This window comes from Sus scrofa, chromosome 1 (genome assembly GCF_054392235.1).
Source record: "Sus scrofa isolate SSC_HxYL_T2T_F1_AM1 chromosome 1, Sscrofa_HxYL_maternal_Yorkshire_Landrace_v2.0, whole genome shotgun sequence".
NCBI classification, from domain to species: Eukaryota; Metazoa; Chordata; class Mammalia; order Artiodactyla; family Suidae; genus Sus; species Sus scrofa.
The window spans coordinates 14,754,846-14,772,932 of NC_139383.1; the positions used below are offsets into that span (position 1 = coordinate 14,754,846).

General features: G+C 41.6%; 1 protein-coding gene across 5 annotated transcripts in view; it reads right to left on the bottom strand.

Moving 5' to 3' along the window:
* CCDC170 (coiled-coil domain containing 170) overlaps positions 1 to 17,416 on the bottom strand; it is a 93,392-nt gene extending 75,976 nt beyond the window's left edge. For 4 of the 5 annotated variants that reach the window (XM_085023680.1, XM_005659137.4, XM_005659136.4 and 1 more), the window contains exon 1: positions 17,286 to 17,416. In XM_085023680.1, coding sequence (XP_084879806.1) covers positions 17,286 to 17,360 — 75 coding nt within the window. In that variant the 5' untranslated portion in view covers positions 17,361 to 17,416. Of the gene's footprint in view, positions 1 to 13,591; positions 13,599 to 17,285 lie in introns of all 5 variants that reach the window. The other variant, XM_085023684.1, reaches the window with a different exon arrangement.
* Between the last annotated feature and the right edge of the window lie 671 nt (positions 17,417 to 18,087).

Consider the following 18,087-nt stretch of genomic DNA (forward strand, 5'->3'; position numbering starts at 1 on the left):
GGTGACCGAACCAGACTTCAAACCCACAGCCCTCCTAACCCTAAATTCATGCTTTTACCGGGGGGGAGGGGGGGTCTACAAATGTTTTTACACATGCAGCCTATCAGTACGACTTTGTAGAGTAAGTCTGAATATATACTTAGGATAAAATGCACTACTGACCATACTAGGCATAGTATTAAATAGACACAAAAACATAATTAAGATGAGATTAAAATAATGATGCAAATATTTTCTTCCTGAACCTCTCATAAATCATCTTGTGCATCTCCTATGGCCATAAGCCCACGTTGGGGAGCACAGCCCTTACCTTCTACGCTGGTTTTTATGTCTCCCACTAGAACAGAAGTTCCATGAGGGCCCCGAGTCTGTTTTTTAGCACTGTATTCCCAATGTCTATACTGTCTGGTACAGAGTAGGCACTCATTAATATTCATGTTGAATATTAATAAATGAATAAATGATTCAGCTACAAGGTTATGGGTTTGAGGGAAGAACCTAAAAATCAATTATATGTGGATGCCTGGCACCCCGTACATTTCCTAGCATACGATGGACATTTCCATAAATGTCGAGTGGAAATACATTCCCTGTTTGTTGAACAAATGAATGAATGGATGGATGGATAGATGGATGAGTAGATGGACAAACAGAATGGAAAAGTTTAGTCCCCTCTGTTCCCATCTCTAGCATTAGCATACCAAAGATAAAAACACTTGGCTGAATTTACTTACTTAATTTCAATGACACCTTATTATTGCTAAACAACGGTCCCATTGGACACTTACAGGTGGAATTTCACTCACCTCTTATAAAAATAGAAAACAACAAGTCTCACATTTTTTAAGTTAGCCCTGGCTAGAGATCAACCTAGAACAGAGACAGGAGCTTCCAAAGAAGCTGGGAGGGGGAGGACCAAGATGCAATGGGGAGGAAAGGCCATGAATTATTTATTCACCCACATCTGGTGAGATAAGGCTAAAAGTTTAAAACATCTAAACAACACTTACCTTGAAGGAACCAAAATTATAACTGCTAATCCTTGTTAGGGTGAAGGCCCCTCCCTTTCTAACTTGTAATTTTTCTGTATCTTGTTATGAAACTATCTTGGCTAATACGTTTGCAATTGTTTCCTTAACCCATCCTGTCTATAGATGCACTTACATTCACTTGTTAATCAGAAAACATGAAGATGGTTTGTCTTCCCTTTTCTTCAGTTGTGACTGTAATTTTAAAAATCGCTTCTAAAATTAGCATGAATGTGGAATTTTTCTATGAAGCTCTTTAAGCAGCTAGTAGCCTCTCTTTGCTTATTTCCACCTTTGAGGTAGATCTGATCACCTCAACAGAATGTAAACTCCACAAGGGCATTACAATTATTATTTATAATATACTAATTATGCTAGGACTGTATTAAGCATGATTCAAATACCATGGCATTTAATCCTGAGTGCCAGCATGTGAAGCTGTTACTACTATCTGCATTGTATAAAGAAGAAATTTAGGTTCGAAGATGATAAGGCGTTTGATCCGAATCTCACAGCGGCTTTTTCTGCCTCCTGTCTTCCCCTCCCCTCTCCTTCTCTTCCCCTCCCCTTCTTTCTTATCTCAATCCTCACCTCTTTTTTAAAAAATTGTATTGACGTATAGTTGCTGTACAATGTGTGTTAGTTTCAGGTGTGCAGCAAACTGATTCAGTTATACACATAAATATACCCATTCTTTTTCACATTCTTTTTCCCTGCATTACAGAATATTGAGTAGCGTTCCCTGTCTATACAGTAGGTCCTCATTGCTCATCTACTATATATACAAGATAATCAATTCTTGCCTCTTACGCTAGTTCACTCTACCCAGCCCGATGACCTGTTTTCAGTCTTTAAATTAATGCTCCTTGAGCTTAAATCTAATTTAAGTTCCTGTGGTATTCACTCTCCTGTTACCCAATACCTATCCAAATTAATGATTAATTTATTTCTACGATTACTTACTTAACACCTATGTCCCCCACTGGACTAAGAGGTCCAAAGATGCAGGAAAATGTCTGTTTTATTTGCCACTGTGTCCCCTGTTGCTGTGTATCAGTAAAGATGACAGAATGAATGAAGGAGTAAATGAAATGGCACAGCCAGAATTCAAACCAAAGCCTGACTCCAAAGCCCATACTCTTAGGCACTAGGTTATCACCATATAGAATCCTATACTTATTTATACATCACTTCTCCCTAAATTGGATACTTTTTTTTTTTTTCTTTTTAGGGCCACACCCAAGGCACATGGAAGTTCCCAGGCTAGGGGTCAAATCTGAGCTATCGCCGCCAGCCTACATCACAGCCATAGCAATGCCAGATCCGAGCTGCATCTGCGATCTACACCACAGCTCACGGCAATGCTTGATCCTTAACCCACTGAGTGAGGCCAGGGATCGAACCTGCGTCCTCATGAATACTAGCCAGATTCATTTCCACTGAGCCACGACGGGAACTCCTGAGTACTTTTCTGACATTCATTCAGTATTGCTGACTGCAAGGCAAGTCTGGCTGTTGTAGTCATGAGTAGCATTTCCATAACTAACGTTAGGTTCACAAATTTAACTTTAATAAATTCACAAATATCTTTTCAACCACTTATTGGAAAATTCCCTCTGCTTTCTTCAGGTTTACAGGTCAGGTCTAGTCAATTTAGAAGCTTATATTTTTATCTAATATAAAGTTCTTTGAGTTTTTTTTTAATCTGTTCGCATTACCAAGATAATTTCTTAGTTAAGAAAGTCACAGGCAAGTTAATTAATTTCAGGTCCTATTTTAAGTGACTGGCAACTTTGCAGCATTTATGCTGGCTCTATCTCCATGGGAGGTATTGGGTATAGCTGTCCAGACTGATAATGAATGCAGATTTGGGAACACTGCCACATATGGAATAGCTTCTGGGAGTGGAATGGGGAAACAAAAATCTCTGTCGACAATTAGATGGGACATTTTATCCATTGGAATCATATAAACAGAGACAGAGAGATATCTTTTCATATATCTTTTCAAATACTAATGATTCTAGAACTCTTCCCAAACAGGATTTTTTTACTCCATCTGTCATCAAACAATTGATAAATTATCTTAAAGGGAACATTTTTCCAAGATACAGTATTTCAGTTCCTGTCCTGAGTGGTGTGCTTCCAACTTTAATAAGCTGTCTATCCAAATTGGCTCCTCAGGAATATTTCCCTTAGAATGAACCTGAAACACAGTTTAACCCATCTTCCCAAAGCGCTGTTCTCTAGTGCAATAAAATCATCGTAGGGAGACTTCAGTCTTATTGGGTTGCACTCCAATACTCATCATTTTATGCCAACCTATAGGAGAAGGAGCAAGCCATTTTAAGATAAATTTTTCTGCAGCATTACTTACAAGAGCCAAAACATGAAAAGAACTCAAGTGTCCATCAAGGGATGAATGGATGAGGAAGAAAATGTGACATATTTATGTCTATCTACATCTATATAATGGAGTACTACACAGCCATAAACAAGAAGAAACTCCTGTCATTGGCAACAACAGGAATGGACCTTGAGGGCATTATGCTAGGCAAAATAAGTCAGAAACAAAAAGATAAATACTGTATGATTTCATATGTGGAATCTAAATGAAACAAAAACTCATGGGGAAAAAAGGTCAGATTTCCAGTTACAAGGGACAAGGGGATGGGAGGATGGGGGAAATTGGATGAAGATAGTTAAAAGGTACAAAGTTCCAGTTATAAGATAAAAACACTGGGGATGTAAGGTACAACTTAATGACTACATCTAACACTATTATGCGATATATTTAAAAGTCCTAAAAGTTCTCAACATGAGAAAAAAAACACTCTTTCTTTGCTTCTACAATGAAATGATGGATATTAATTCAACCAAACTTCTTGTAGTAATTACTTCTCAATATATTTAAGTCAAGTCATCATGCTGCACATCTTAAACTTACACAGTGCTCTATGTCAACCTATCTCAATAAAATTGGAGAAAAAATATTCCTCTACCTGTCTCTTAATATCATCTCTTCTGTTGTATACCAGTGCTTTCTGTGTAAAGTTTCTAGTTTCTCCTCCCTACAGGGCCACATTCTAGCTTTTGTGGATCCTACGTATTCTTCCCTTCATGGTCTCTCTCCTCCAGAAAGATATTAAAATTACATTTTATAACTTATTGGTATAAGAATGAATGTGTCAAAATATTATGTATTAAAACATGTTTTTGGAGTTCTCTTGTGGGTTAGCAGGTTGAGGATCCAGCATCGTCACTGCAGTAGCTTGGGTCGTTGCTGTGGCACAGGTTTAATACCCAGCCAGGGAAGTTCCACATGCCGCAGGCACAGCCAAAAATTAATTAATTGATTAATTAAAATATTTTTCAGCTTAAAAAATTTTTTTTTCTATCTCCTGCTCTTAAAAGAAATTAAAACATTCTCGTGGGTCTCTTAAAAGTAGATGGTCCCCACTGGCTCTGACAGACAGGTTGGCCTGTCTCTCTAGGAAATCAGGCAGTAGAGATGCAAACACTCCTCAGATTTTTCTGCTGTTGATCATTAGTCTTTGTGTTTGTGTGTGACAAAGCACCTATGGGCCTTGCTGCACTGTCCTTCGTGGCAGACGACAAACCCATTTGCTCTGACAAACTCCTCTAGCATGGAAGAACTAGCGTGTATTAGCATGGAAGTTCCTGTGTGTATTAGTGACAGTTCTCCAGAGAGACAGAACCAATAGAATGTATGCATGTGGATATACAGATGGGGGGGGGGGAGATTCAAGGAATGAGCTCATGTGATTGGGGGGGATGACAAGTCTGAAATCTGCATAGTAAACTGAGACCCAGAGAAGAGCTGATGTGGCTGCTTGGGTCCGAAGACAGTTAGGAGGCAGAATTCTCTCTTCCTGGACCTAGTCTTTCCTTTCAGAACTGACTATGCAAGGCCCACCCACTTTAGGGAGGGCAAACTGCTTTACTCAAATCTACTGATTTAATCTCACCTGAAAGTCACCTAAAAAATACCTCCCACAATGAAATACAGACTGGCATGTGACTATATATCAGAGTCTAGCCATAGTCTGATACATAAAAGTAAACAAACCAAAAATCAAATAAAATAATTTTTAAAGTAACCATTATACCCTGTATTTTCAAAAAAAGGATGATCTTAAGGTTGACGCCAGGCTACAACATAAGGTTACAAAAATCTTCATGCAAACATCAGTGCCAGACTAGAGAAGAAATAAACTGTCTCAAGATCAAAATGATCTGAAACAAAACTGTATCGCCTGGGTTTTGAACAAATCTAGTTTTGTAAACTTGAATAAATCTAAATACTTTAATTTGGCTTTTAAGTAAATGCCAGCCTGCCTGTTTGTCTCTTTCTTTACCCAAATGGCGTGGTTATTAAACCATGGACCAGAAATGGCCTTAAAATACTTAATTACTATCAGAAGGAAACATTTAGCAGCCAGTATGGCCAAAGCCATAATCACTGTTTTTGGCAGCTATTTCCTAAAACTCTGTTGATTCTAAATAAATCCAGGAGACGTGTCACTCCATTCATGGAAAAGCAGGACCGGAGGGAGATGTGACCAATGCTCAGATTGCTGACCTTCTTGGAACCTAACACCTGGGGAGGCGGGGAGATGATGAAGACTCCAGCTAATGCCCTTGCTTCCCAGGATGTGGCCCTGGAGTGGAAGCCCCTTAGAGCAGCCCTACAAACAGCACAGCTCCTGGACCTACAGTGCATGGTGATGGCTGAATTTGTGTCCACAGACCTGAGGGCAGCCCTAACCTCCAGCACTCACTCCTTCAGCAAGGAAGGGAAGCCATACCCTGGTTTCCCATTTTCCCAAATAAAGCGAAAAGTAGATGTAGATAACACAACAGACCTAAAGGGACTCGGGATGGGAATAAAAAGATGCAGTATGGCTGGACCTTCAGAGCCAGGGCAAAGCCAAGGACCTCAGCAGAGACTGCTGCCCAAGCCCACGAGGGAAGCTGGGGCCAAAGAGAACAGAGGATGTGCTCAGCCCAGGGCTCCCCCTCCCTCCACCCCCAGGGCCAAGAAACTCATAACCAACTCCACCCCCACCTGCAAAATCTTAGTTCACCTAGGAGAAAAGGCAGTGAGGCAAACTACTGGAATAAACCTCCCTCAATGGAGAAAATGGCATTTTTCTTCTCAAGAGAGGAAACAGTGTGCCTTCCAAGCTGAGTTGTTATAAACTGTTACAAAATTTTTACCCACCTAAGTTACATCGTCTCTAAACCTCATACTTGCTATATATGTGAGATCCATACTTTTGCCATTCACCCAAGAGGGCTATTCGCTACAGCTAAATACCTAAAGAAAAAAGACACATTAGCGAGAAAGTAACAGAAACAACTTAACTAAACTCTGCTTCAGGTTCTATAAGTTACAGAGGCAGACAGTTTATTTCTTTAGATAAGTAACTTCTCTAAGGCACAGCTTAATATATACTTCAGCCTTTTGAAATAAATGTCTTGAGAAACCTTCATTTGAAGAAAGTTGAAGAAATGTATATGTGTATGTGTGACTGGGTCACAGCAGAAAACTGACAGAACACTGTAAACCAGCTATAATGGAAAAAAAATAAAAATCATTAAACGACAACAACCAAAAGTTGGTGCAATTAAGGACAAGGTCCATTATGTCCCACCATACTTTACATTTGTTTGGAGGCCTTTGTCCAAAATGGGCAGTGAATGATGGGTGTGTGGTCTGAGCACATGAGTGGTTGTGCTAACTTAACAAAGACTGACCATTTGTCAGCTCAGGCTGCTAGAACAAAATACCTTGGACAGGTGGCATCAACAATGGACATCTATTTCTCACAGCTCTGGAGGCTGGGAAGTCCAAGATCAAGGTGCCAGCCTATTCTGTTCCTGGTGAGAACTGTCTTCCTGACTTGCAGATGGCTGCCTTCTCACTGTGTCCTCACATGGTAGAGAGGGTTCTAGTCTTTCCTCTTCTTATATGGACTCTAGTCCCACCACGGACACCCCACCTTCATGACCACATCTAAACCTAATAACCTCCCAAAGGCCCCACCTCCTAATCCTATCACATTGGTTGGGTGGGTGGGAAGGGAGAAATATTCCATCCACAATAGACGCAAGGTGAAGAGCATGGGGTGGGAACAGGTAAACTCAAAGTGTAGGCAGGTGGGGGGCACTGGGGACGAGGGCAGCCAGTCCACGTCCTGGCCATCAGTTAATCACCCTGAGTTCTCCCTACCTCCTGATCCATATCCATATCTGCCAATTCCAAGCATGGAACCTTCCAGAGTCCTCTGGGAAAAAACAGTTCTACCTCCACAGCTGCCTTGTCCTATGTCACTTATTCACCATCATGACATCACTCACTGCCTTTGTATTTTCCAGATTTTTTTTTAATCTTGTCCTATTCCCATAGTCTTGGAGAATGATTCTGTTTTCTATTGTTCTCTTCTCTTCTAATGAGGTTTAGAGAAGGAAAGGACATAAATACATGCCCTCAGCCCACTATCTTGAGGGGAAAACCCAAATTAGCTAATAATGCTCCCATTTGCAGAAAGAGGTCATGGAAGCCTAGAAGCATTAAGCAGTGTTCTCAAGGTCTCACATTTAGCAAATGGTGAGGCCGACTTACACCACCTCTTCTAATTTACTGTTTTATATAGAGTTCTATTATAAGCCTCTTCAGATTATTTGGGAAGTTATGATTAGTTTATTGATATTTCCTAGAAAACTTAAGGTGGAAATTAACCTCACCACATGCCGAAACCAGACCTAGAGAGAGTGAGTAATGAGCTCAACACAACAAAGTCAGCTCACTTCAGAGTCAATAAGATCGATCCAGGTCTCTTGATTCCATGACTAATATTCTTTTTAGGCCAACAAATGTTCAATAGATGAATGAATGCAAACCTTATTGTTTGCATTCATAAGGTCCTATTGTATAGCACAGGGAATTGTATTCAATACCCTGTGATAAACCATTATGAAAAAGAATACATATGTATAACTGAATCACGTTGCTATACAGCAGAAATCAACACAACATTATAAACCAACTATACTTCAATAACATGTTTTAGAGTTGATGAATAGATGAATGACTTGATGAGTAAACCATTTTCTTATGAGATTCCTATAACAGGATGACTTTATCCCCTTCAGGTCCATTCAGTTTCCCAGGTCTGCTTACCCTCAACTATCCCACGGTAAATTTCAATGTTAAGTTAAAAACTCCTTTTCAGAGTTCCCATTGTGGTACAGTGGAAATGAATCCAACTAGTATCCAAGAGGATGCTAGAGGATTTGATCCCTGGTCTTGCTCAGTGGCTCGGGGATCCAGCACGCTGTGAGCTGTGGTGTAGGTCGAAGATGCGGCTCGGATCCCACATTGCTGTGGCTGTAGTGTAGGCCAGCAGCTATAGCTCCAATGCGCTCTCTAGTCTGGGAACTTCATATGCCATGAGTGCAGCCCTAAAAAGGGAAAAAAAGAAAGAAATGTAGAACTGTTCAATACATCCCAAGGCTTGAAAATCTCCAAGGATCCTCCTTGCCATTAGGACAAAATCTGAACTATAAATTCCTAAATTTCTGAGCCCTGCCTTTCTCATTGACTTCACCCCCAACTGTCCTCACCTCACTGTCTCCTCCAACCAGACCCCAGCCACACGGCTCCCACAGTTACCTGAATGGACTCTGTCTCTTCCCATCCCACGGCTTTCCCCCACACTTTGCACCCCACACTCCCAACCCCAATCCTTTGCCTAGCAGACTCCTACTCAACCTTCCAAAGCTCATCAGAAGCTTCATTTCCTGGAAGAAGACAGCCCCAACCACCAGGTCCAGGAAACACTATCACTCCTCACCTGACTTGACCTCCCTCTGGCCTTTGCCCCACAAAGCACCCGCTCCTTGAACCCTCCTGACCCGTCCCCCCGCCACCACTCTCCTGAGCATTTCTCCTTTCTTTGATTCATTCGGCCCTCCCTTCTCAGTCTCTGCTGCAGCCCATCCTCCTCCACCGACTCCCGAACTTGGTTTTCTCTGAGGCTCCATCCCCAGCCCTGCCTCCTCGTCATCCAAAACACCCTCACGGGTCTACTTCATGCCCTCCTGAGATCTCAACCACTTGCGACTGATGGCTCCCCAGTCTGGACCTCTAGCTAGAGACTCATGTTTCCCACCATCACTGAACATCACCTGTGTGTCCTGGTGGCACTTCAACATCAACGTCACCACTGCCACCAGTAACCTAGTAGAGCACCTTGTGTAACAGCTTGTTTGTCTTTCCTTCTAGACTCTTATCTGAGACCCTATCTTTACTCCAGCCATGCTTGCCTTCTTCCTTTTTCAAACATTTATTTATTGCCCCATTTATTATTTACTTAACTATACTGTGGGCTTAACAGTTAGAAAGAGCATCCTTAGTATCCAGATTTGCTACAGGCACATAATGTTTTTCAAGTTTTATTTCAATCTGACAGAAAGGCTGCAAGAATAATCAAGTGCATGCTTCACTTAGATTCACCAACTGTGAGAACATCTTGCCACATTTGATTTATTCCTTTTTCTCTGTACAGTCACAATTGCTGAATCATTTGTGAGTAATTTGTAGCCTTTAACAAAGGCTTAGGAGCCTGTATCTCCCAAGAACATTCCTTTGCATACAGCTGTCAAGTTCAAGAACTTTAACAATGATACTGTATTATTCACCATTGATCTCACTAATATGCCTTAGAGCAATTAGAGATGTACTGCATATAGCTTTAGGTGTCTTTACATCTGCTCAATCCAGTTCTAAGCCTTTCTTTGTCTTTCATAATATCAATAATGAGATCAACTGACCTATGGCTCCTGACATGGTGCAAAGAGAACACAGCATCTCTCACTGAGAATCACCATAAATGTCAAAAGTGATTACCTTGAATCTAAGGATGAGGAAACAGGAGACAAGGCCAAATTGAGGGACATGCCACAAACTGGATGCTTTTTAAACACATTGATTGTCCTCATTCCCCACCCCGAGGGCCTGTGTTTGCCCCTGTTATTTCTGAGAACATTCCCTCCCAGCATCACTGACAGCTCAGCACAGACGGCATCTCCTTGGAGAGTCCTGGGGACCCACCTTAGCCAAAGCCAACCCCACCCCACCCCAGTCAGTCTCCACCCTGTTATCCTGCTCTACCGCCTTTCAAAGCACTTACCACACTTTGAAATCACCTTGCTTATCTATTTGTTTACTTTTGTTATCTATTTCCCCCACTAAACATAACTTTTGAGAATGGGACTTTATCTAAAACAGTGCCTACTTTAGACTAGATCCTCACTTTTTTCAACTGCTGAAGGAAAGAATTTCCCTATCTTTGGTGCCTAAGACTCAACCAACGGGTTCGCCAAATGGGTGACTCATCCAGTGGATAATTCACTAAGCAGAATTTTTCCGGTTCAGGGTTCCTCCCAAGTTCTCTTTTTTGCTTACTCCAAACATTCATGAAATTTCAACATCAAGACTTCTTTTTGGATTCTCCACTCATTTACCACTGATTACTAAGATGCTCCATTTCACTTACCCTAAAGGAGAAAAATTCTTAGGGAAATGTGATAATTGGGGTCAGGTCATGACACGGTTGCCCTTTGCACTGACACTGAGATTAAGCAAAGAGGATCTGAAAATACTGAAAAATACATTTCTGTACAAAGCTAGCAGGGAAGACTCAGGAGGGAGAGTGGAAGGGTAGATTCAGTCAACAAAAAGGAAGCTGTTTCAGTTGTCGGAAAGAGAATTCATATATGTCCTCTCATTAGCAATATTTAAAATATTTTATCCAAGCACTATCTAAACATGTAGAGATAGAAGCCATAATCAATAGCAGGGCTGGTATCTGTAAGAAGGTGCAGGGTTACTCGTCCATCTCGGCAATGCCTTTGAACTTCTCTGCCTTAGATCAAAGTCACCAAAGCACCAATTTCAAAGGAAAGAAATTGGAAGCAAAACAAAGTAAAAAAGAAACCTTGGGTAAAGGACCTAGCATAAATAATTCCCAGTACAGCAAATGCTACTCCCTTTTTCAATTAAAATTTTTAATTGTCCTTGAACACAGAAAAAGTAAGTGTTTATAATTAGTCAACTTAATTCAAGTACAAACCAAGGAGCACTCACTATTGTTTCAAATCAACTTCCTATTGCCTTTGGTAACACTGAGTAAATATACACAGGACCTTTTTAAAATATGAAAAGAAAAATTTGCTCTCTGTTTGGTGTTCAAAAAGTCCTTTTCTCCTACCTATTCTTTGAATGCTTTCTCACATGCTGCATTCTAAAGCCAGGTGGTGAAGGAATAATTAGATACCATGAGAAGCTAAGTGTGGCAGGTGAAATAAACAAAGTTGGGTATATAAATGAATTAACTGGCTGTCATTCATTGTTTTAAACTTTTTAGTCTGAAATCATTTTAGAGAAAAGCTGCAAAATTAAAACAGAGAGATTCTGTATATCCTTTACCCAGCCTCCCCTAATGTTAATTATATACACAACCAAGGTACACTGGAACCAGGAAATAAACACTGGTACAATACTATTATCTAAATTACAGACCTTATTCAAATTCCACCTGTTTTCTAACAATGTCCTTTTTCTGGTCCAGGAGACAACCCAGGCTCCCACAGTGCATCTAGTTGTCATGTCTCCTGAAGTCATTGACACTTAAAAAAAATGACTTTTTTAAAAAGAGTATTGGCCAGTTATTTTGTAGAAAATCCTTCAAGGTGTGTTTGTCTAATGCTTTCGCATGATCAGATTGTCATCATTTATTTTTGATAGTATAAAGATCCTTCTTATTCAAAATAAGGGAAAACATTTAATTACTGATCTAGTTCAATCGTGACCGATAGAGTACACTTTCTAGGATTTTGTCCAATTGATTGTTTCACAATCTAAAGCTATTTATTCCCTTGGGCAAGGGGGGAAAAATCACCCCGTTAACTTTTACAGCCATATCCCAAATATTTTCTATAACTTCCTTTTTCATCAAAATAACCTAACCAAGTTTATACTTTTAGATCTGAAATAGTTCTTTTACCAAATTTTTGTCTAGTGAAACTCTAAGATACTACACAGGTATGTTAAAACCCTCTACTGTGGTTGTGGATTTGTCTACTAGAGATTTCTGTTTATGTTAATTTTTGTTTTACATATTTTCAAGTCATTTTATAAGGTGCATACACTTTTAAAATTGTTATAACTTCCTGATGAATAAAAATTGTTATTATTGTGTGATGGTAATAAAATTTGTATCTTTATTGTGACTTTATCCCTTTTTTGCCTTAAAAGTATTTTGTATCCTATTATTACATCTAATAAACTTTCTTTTGCTTATTATTTGGTTGGTAAATCTTTTTTACCTATTTTGCTAACTTTTTCATGTACTTTTGTTTATATGTGTCTTTAATAAATAGCATATACTTGGATTTTTAAAAAATTCAACCTGACAACTTTGTTGTTTAACTGAGCATTTAGTCCATTTATATTTATGGAATTACTGATATATTTGTACTTCTTTTTGTCTTCTTTTTTCTCTTTTCTTAGCTTTTTCAGTTTCTTTTTCTCTCCTTACTTTTTTGGGAAGCTTTAGTTTTGTTTTGTTTTGTTTTGTTTTTCTTTATACCTAGAATAGGGAGGCTTCTGACTTACGTTCAAATGTGAAGGCATATGCCTAGAGTCAGGTCTTTTCTTAAACTTGAGTTTGACTAAAAGGAGGAGAAAACAAAAAAGAACAGAGCAAATCAGAAGAGAGAGGAAATGCTTATTTTAAAAGTGGAAATGGGAGTTCCCGTTGTGGCGCAGTGGTTAACAAATCCGACCAGGAACCATGAGGTTGCGGGTTTGATCCCTGCCCTTGCTCAGTGGGTTAAGGATCAGGCGTTGCCATGAGCTGTGGTGCAGGTTGCAGATGCTTGGATCCCGCGTTGCTGTGGCTCTGGCGTAGGCCGGTGGCCACAGCTCCGATTCGACCCCTAGCCTGAGAACCTCCATATGCCGTGGGAGTGGCTCAAGAAAAGGCAAAAAAGACAAAAAAATAAATAAATACGTAAAAGTGGAAATGGATACTATTTCACATCCATTAGACGGCTACGAAAAAGAGGGAAAATAAAAGAGTGGACAAGGATGTGGAGAAACTGGAACATTGCTGTGCATTGCTGGTGAGAATGGAAAATGGTGCAACCACAATGGAAAAAATTATGGCAGTTCCTCAAAAAATTAAAAATCGAATTACCACATAATCCAGCAATTCCAATTCTTATACTTACAAGACTTGAAAGCAAGATCTTGAAGAGATATTTGTAGACCCATAATCACAGTAGCATTATTCACAATAAAACAGTACAAGTGCCCTTGTCCTGATGAATGAATAAACAAAGCATAGTATATACATACAATGGAACATCATTCAGCCTTAAAAAGGGAGGAAATTCTAACACGTGTACAGCATGGATGAACCTTGAAAGTATTATGCTAAGCGAAACAAACCAGTCACAAAGGACGAGTTGTATGATTCCACTTACACAAGGTAATTAGAATAGTCAAATTCAGACACAGAAAATAGAATGGTGGTTGCCAGGCGCTGGGGAGCTGGGGATGGGAAGTTATTGCTGCGTGGATACAGAGTTTCAGTTTCGCAATAGGAAAAGCATTCTAGAGATAGCTGGTAGTGATGGTTGCACAATAATGTAACTGTACTTAATGCCACTGAACTGTAACCTTAAATATGGTTAAGATGGTAAACTTTATGTTATGTGCATTTTACCGTAATTTTTAAAAGGCTGAAATCGTGGGGAAATAGGAGAAAATGACTTTACTTCCTTTACAGTTACACATGACCAGTTCTAAGTCTTTTACTTTGAGGAACCATAGCTGTTGATAGTCTGGGTTGCTACTTACATTCACTTCTCCTAACAAATCCATCAGACAGCTATTCTAATTAACACTTGTTTTTTTTGGGGGGAGTGCTTTTTTTTTTTCTTTTTGGCTTTTTAGGGCCACACCTGCAGCATATGTAAGTTCCCAGGCTAGCACCACAGCAACGCCAGATCCAAGCCATGCATCTGTGACCTACACCACAGCTCATGGCAACACCTGATCCTCAGGACCCACTGAGGAAAGCCAGGGATGGAACCCGAATCCTCACGCATGCATACTAGTCAGGTTTGTTACCACTGAGCCACAACAGGAACTCCCATAATTAACCCATGTTTGACAGAGAGGAAAGGAACAAATCTCTGACAGAGGTATACATGTATACTGGAGCCAGAGCTTTTGTTCGGCTCTTCCAAATCCATAAAAACACTGATACTGCAAAGTAGCTATGCTTATGGCCTCTGAGTGCAAATCCAAGCATTTTGCATCAAATGACTGCTCGAGCTTTCTGCTGACTGATATTATTTTACATAATTTGGTAACATTTCCCAGCTTCCATACCTCGTTTCAAATGCATGGCAATGTTACACCGTTCTGCTCAAAGTAGCATTTATAAATTTCCCCAAAGCATGTTTTCGTCCTCCATGCTTGAGCTGTTGCACTTCAGGTCACTAAGAATATTGCTCTTAGTATCTGTCACATTTTCTAGCCTAGTAAAGCTATGATGATGATTTGATGAGGGGTAAACCCACCTTGAGAAAAATGCAACATTACATTCGGTGCATGGAGGATACCAATGAAACAGTCATGATATATGTTTTTATAGACTCTTGATTCTTCATTGAGAGCAGAAGAATCAAGAGTCAAATTCATTTTTGTATTCTCCGTCCCTCACACAGACCCTCAATAACCGACCATTAAGTTGGTGGTTGCGGTACCTACAGATGGAGGTGTCAGGGCTGCTGGCAGTCCTGTGTGGTAGTGGTGTCGATACAAGGCAAATTTCAAAAGTTGTAAAGGATGGTCATAGCTAATGCCGAGATGCATTTATTCGGTCACTCTGTGGGCACTTTACATACATTAACTGTGAAATTCCCAAACTACACTATGTGATAAGTATTATGATCCCATGTTTCAGATAAAGAAACTCAAGTTTGGAGATATTAAGTAATTTTTTTTTGCCCAAAATGTCACAGATAATAAGTGGTATAATCTGGAACCCAAAGCTAATACCTTCAGTCCCACAGTATTCTGCTGCTTCATACACCTGCATCCTAACCCTGCTTCGTATTTTCATCTGTTTTTCAGTGCCTAATAGTGTGGCAGGAAAAGCACAACACTTTCAAAAAGAAAGATATTTAAGTCCCTGCTCCAGTATTTGCCAACTGAGCAAGCAAATCGATTGCTCAACTGAGCAAGCGTATAGATTTCCCATCCACCTACATGATGGGAAATTCCTGCCTTGCCCATCTGAGTTATAACATTGTCTCAGGTGAAGCGTTTTGGAAGCTGAAAAAGTATTTGTAAGAAATGCTGGCCTTGTGCTTCTCAATGAAATTTAGGTCTTTCAGGTCAATTACAATCTTGGATTTGGTCAATTAAAATCTTTAGGTTAGTAGTAAAATTGACCCTAAAAAAAAATCTCAGTATGAACCAATAAGATTACTCAATACAATCACTTATTTACTACTAAAACCCATTTATTTTCTAACTTTGCAGTAGAAAATTCTGGCAGAGACCACCATTTAGGAACATCGCCAAGCAAGCATTGGTGGTAGAATGGTGAGCACAGCTGCCTTCCTAGGAGCATCACCAATAAGAGGACAAACTGACATCTTGCACCTCCTGCTGTGATGCAGCAACACATCCCTTATATGGTATTCCTACCAAAAATCTTATCTTGAAAAACAACCAGATAAACCTATTCTACAGAAAAAAAGACCTAGATTCTGAAAAAAACAAAACAAAACAAAACAAAAAAAACAAAACAAAACAAAAAAAACCTAGTATTACTGAAGACAAAGAAAGGCTGAGGAACTCTTGTTTCAGGTTTACAGAGACCGAAGACACACGACTAAATACAATGTGTGTTCCTGAAATGAAAACTTTTTTTTTTTTTGCAGTAAATGGCATTATTGGGACAATAGGCAAAATTTTAGCAGATGGCACACATTAGATAATATTATTATGACAACATTAAACACCCTGCATTTGATCATTGTATTTTGGTTAAAGAATGCCTCTGTTCTTAAAATATACACACTAGGGTATTCAGGAATGAAGGCCCATAAGGTTCTGTAATTTACTTTCAATTTGTTCCCCCAAACAAATACAATAATATAAAACTCTACATCCTATGCCTGGGCTACTATTCATCATTCACAGAGGATACTAGATAGGGATAAAATATATAGTTACCCAGTGGAAGAAAAATGAATTTTATTTGTGCGAGATGGTACCAACTTTCCGCAAATATACCAGGAATCAGAAAAATCTAAATATAGGTAAGGCACTCTAGGGTCAGCTGTAAGGCAACAATCAAAGCTGCTGAATATGAGAAGAATCCCTACAGCATGTGGGAGAAGCCACCCCATGTCTAGAATTGAAGGGGTCCAGAGACGGCTGGGCCGAGGACACCTCTTAGATTCGCAGTTCAGCTGAACACAATTCCCCCGGGTTTCTGATACACTTTATACCTGCTGGACCGCTGGCGCCAGGTCCAGAAGGGGACACCTAACCAAGGGCTGAGCCCGAAAGTCCCCAATGCCTAAGTACCTCCTGGAAGTAAATGAGTAAATGGATCCAATGACAATGCATTAGTGTTTCTGGAGTGTTTAGCAACGAAAAGACCAGTAACTTTGCTCAGGACTGGCATTAATCCTTCCACTCTGATTTGGAAGAAATTGCTGTGAATCACGTCTTGATAGCTAAGGAGTGTAAATTAAAAGGAAGAATTCCTTGCTCGGGGGACGGAGGTTCGTAGAGAGTCCTGTTTCTACGGGAGACAGACACACTATCTTTCAGAATTTAACCCGTTTAAAATGGTCAAGAGAAGCAAACTGGTAGAACCTCAAATCCAGGAGCACTTCACAAACTCACGACCTACCCCTAACTTGCTCGAATTAGCCGGCCGCCGGCAATTCCAGTCCCCTTCGGCGCCGGGGACGCTCCGACTACCATCTACCCACCCGCGCGGGCGAGAGAAAGTTGCAGCCGCGGAGCGCCCCGCGCAGCCGGGCCGAGCATCCCCGGCCGAGCATCCCCCGCGCGCTCCGGGGTGGAGAGGGGCCGCCGGCGCCACCCCCGCGCGGCCGCGGGCTGGGACTGTACCTCGGGCGCGGGCGGCGAGGCGCCGAAGGCGGCGGGGCCGATGGGCTGCAGGCGCCGGGGGCCGGAGGAGCTCATGGCGGCCGGAGCCCCGCGGCGCGTTCAGACCCGTGGCGCCGGGAAGCGAGGCGGGCGCGGGAGCCGGCGGTGCGCGCCGGCGCGTCTCCTCGGGCAACCGGTAAACACCGCGGCGACGCCGCGAGGCCCGGATGACTGGCGGCGCCCGCGGGACCCGAAGGCCCAGCCGGGCTGCAAGCCATCCGGGCCTCCGGGGGGCGCCGGGCAGACCCCGATCCTCCCCAGGGTGTCCCCCTAAGCGCGGCGCAGCGGACGAGCGGCCCCCTCTGGCCCTGCTGAGGCTCGGCTGGGCGGCAGACACCTGCCAAAGCGACCTGGGGACGGCGGGGTCGGAGGTGGGTCTTCACCGCGGGACTCCACCGCGAGCGCAATTCCGGGTCTTTTCCTCAGGTCTGGGACAGTGACAGCGAGGGGTCGTGTTGGCGGCGTGCGCTGTCGGAGCGTGCTGACACAAAAGAGAACGAGCACTTATTTAGCGCCCACTGTGTGCCATCGCTGCTTCTTAAAGCGCCCGGGGCCGGCCTGCTGCGTATGCAGTCCGTGCAGTCGCACAGGCCCAGCGCTCAGAAGCGCCTCGTGCTTGTTTTAATGCCCTGCTGTCCCAGTTTTGAAATTCTTGGTGATTTTTGAACAGAGGGCCTTACATGCGTTTTTCGTACTGGGATGGGCAAATCATGTAGCCTGTCCTGATGAGCGATTTTTTCATTTAACCTTCTCAACAACCCTG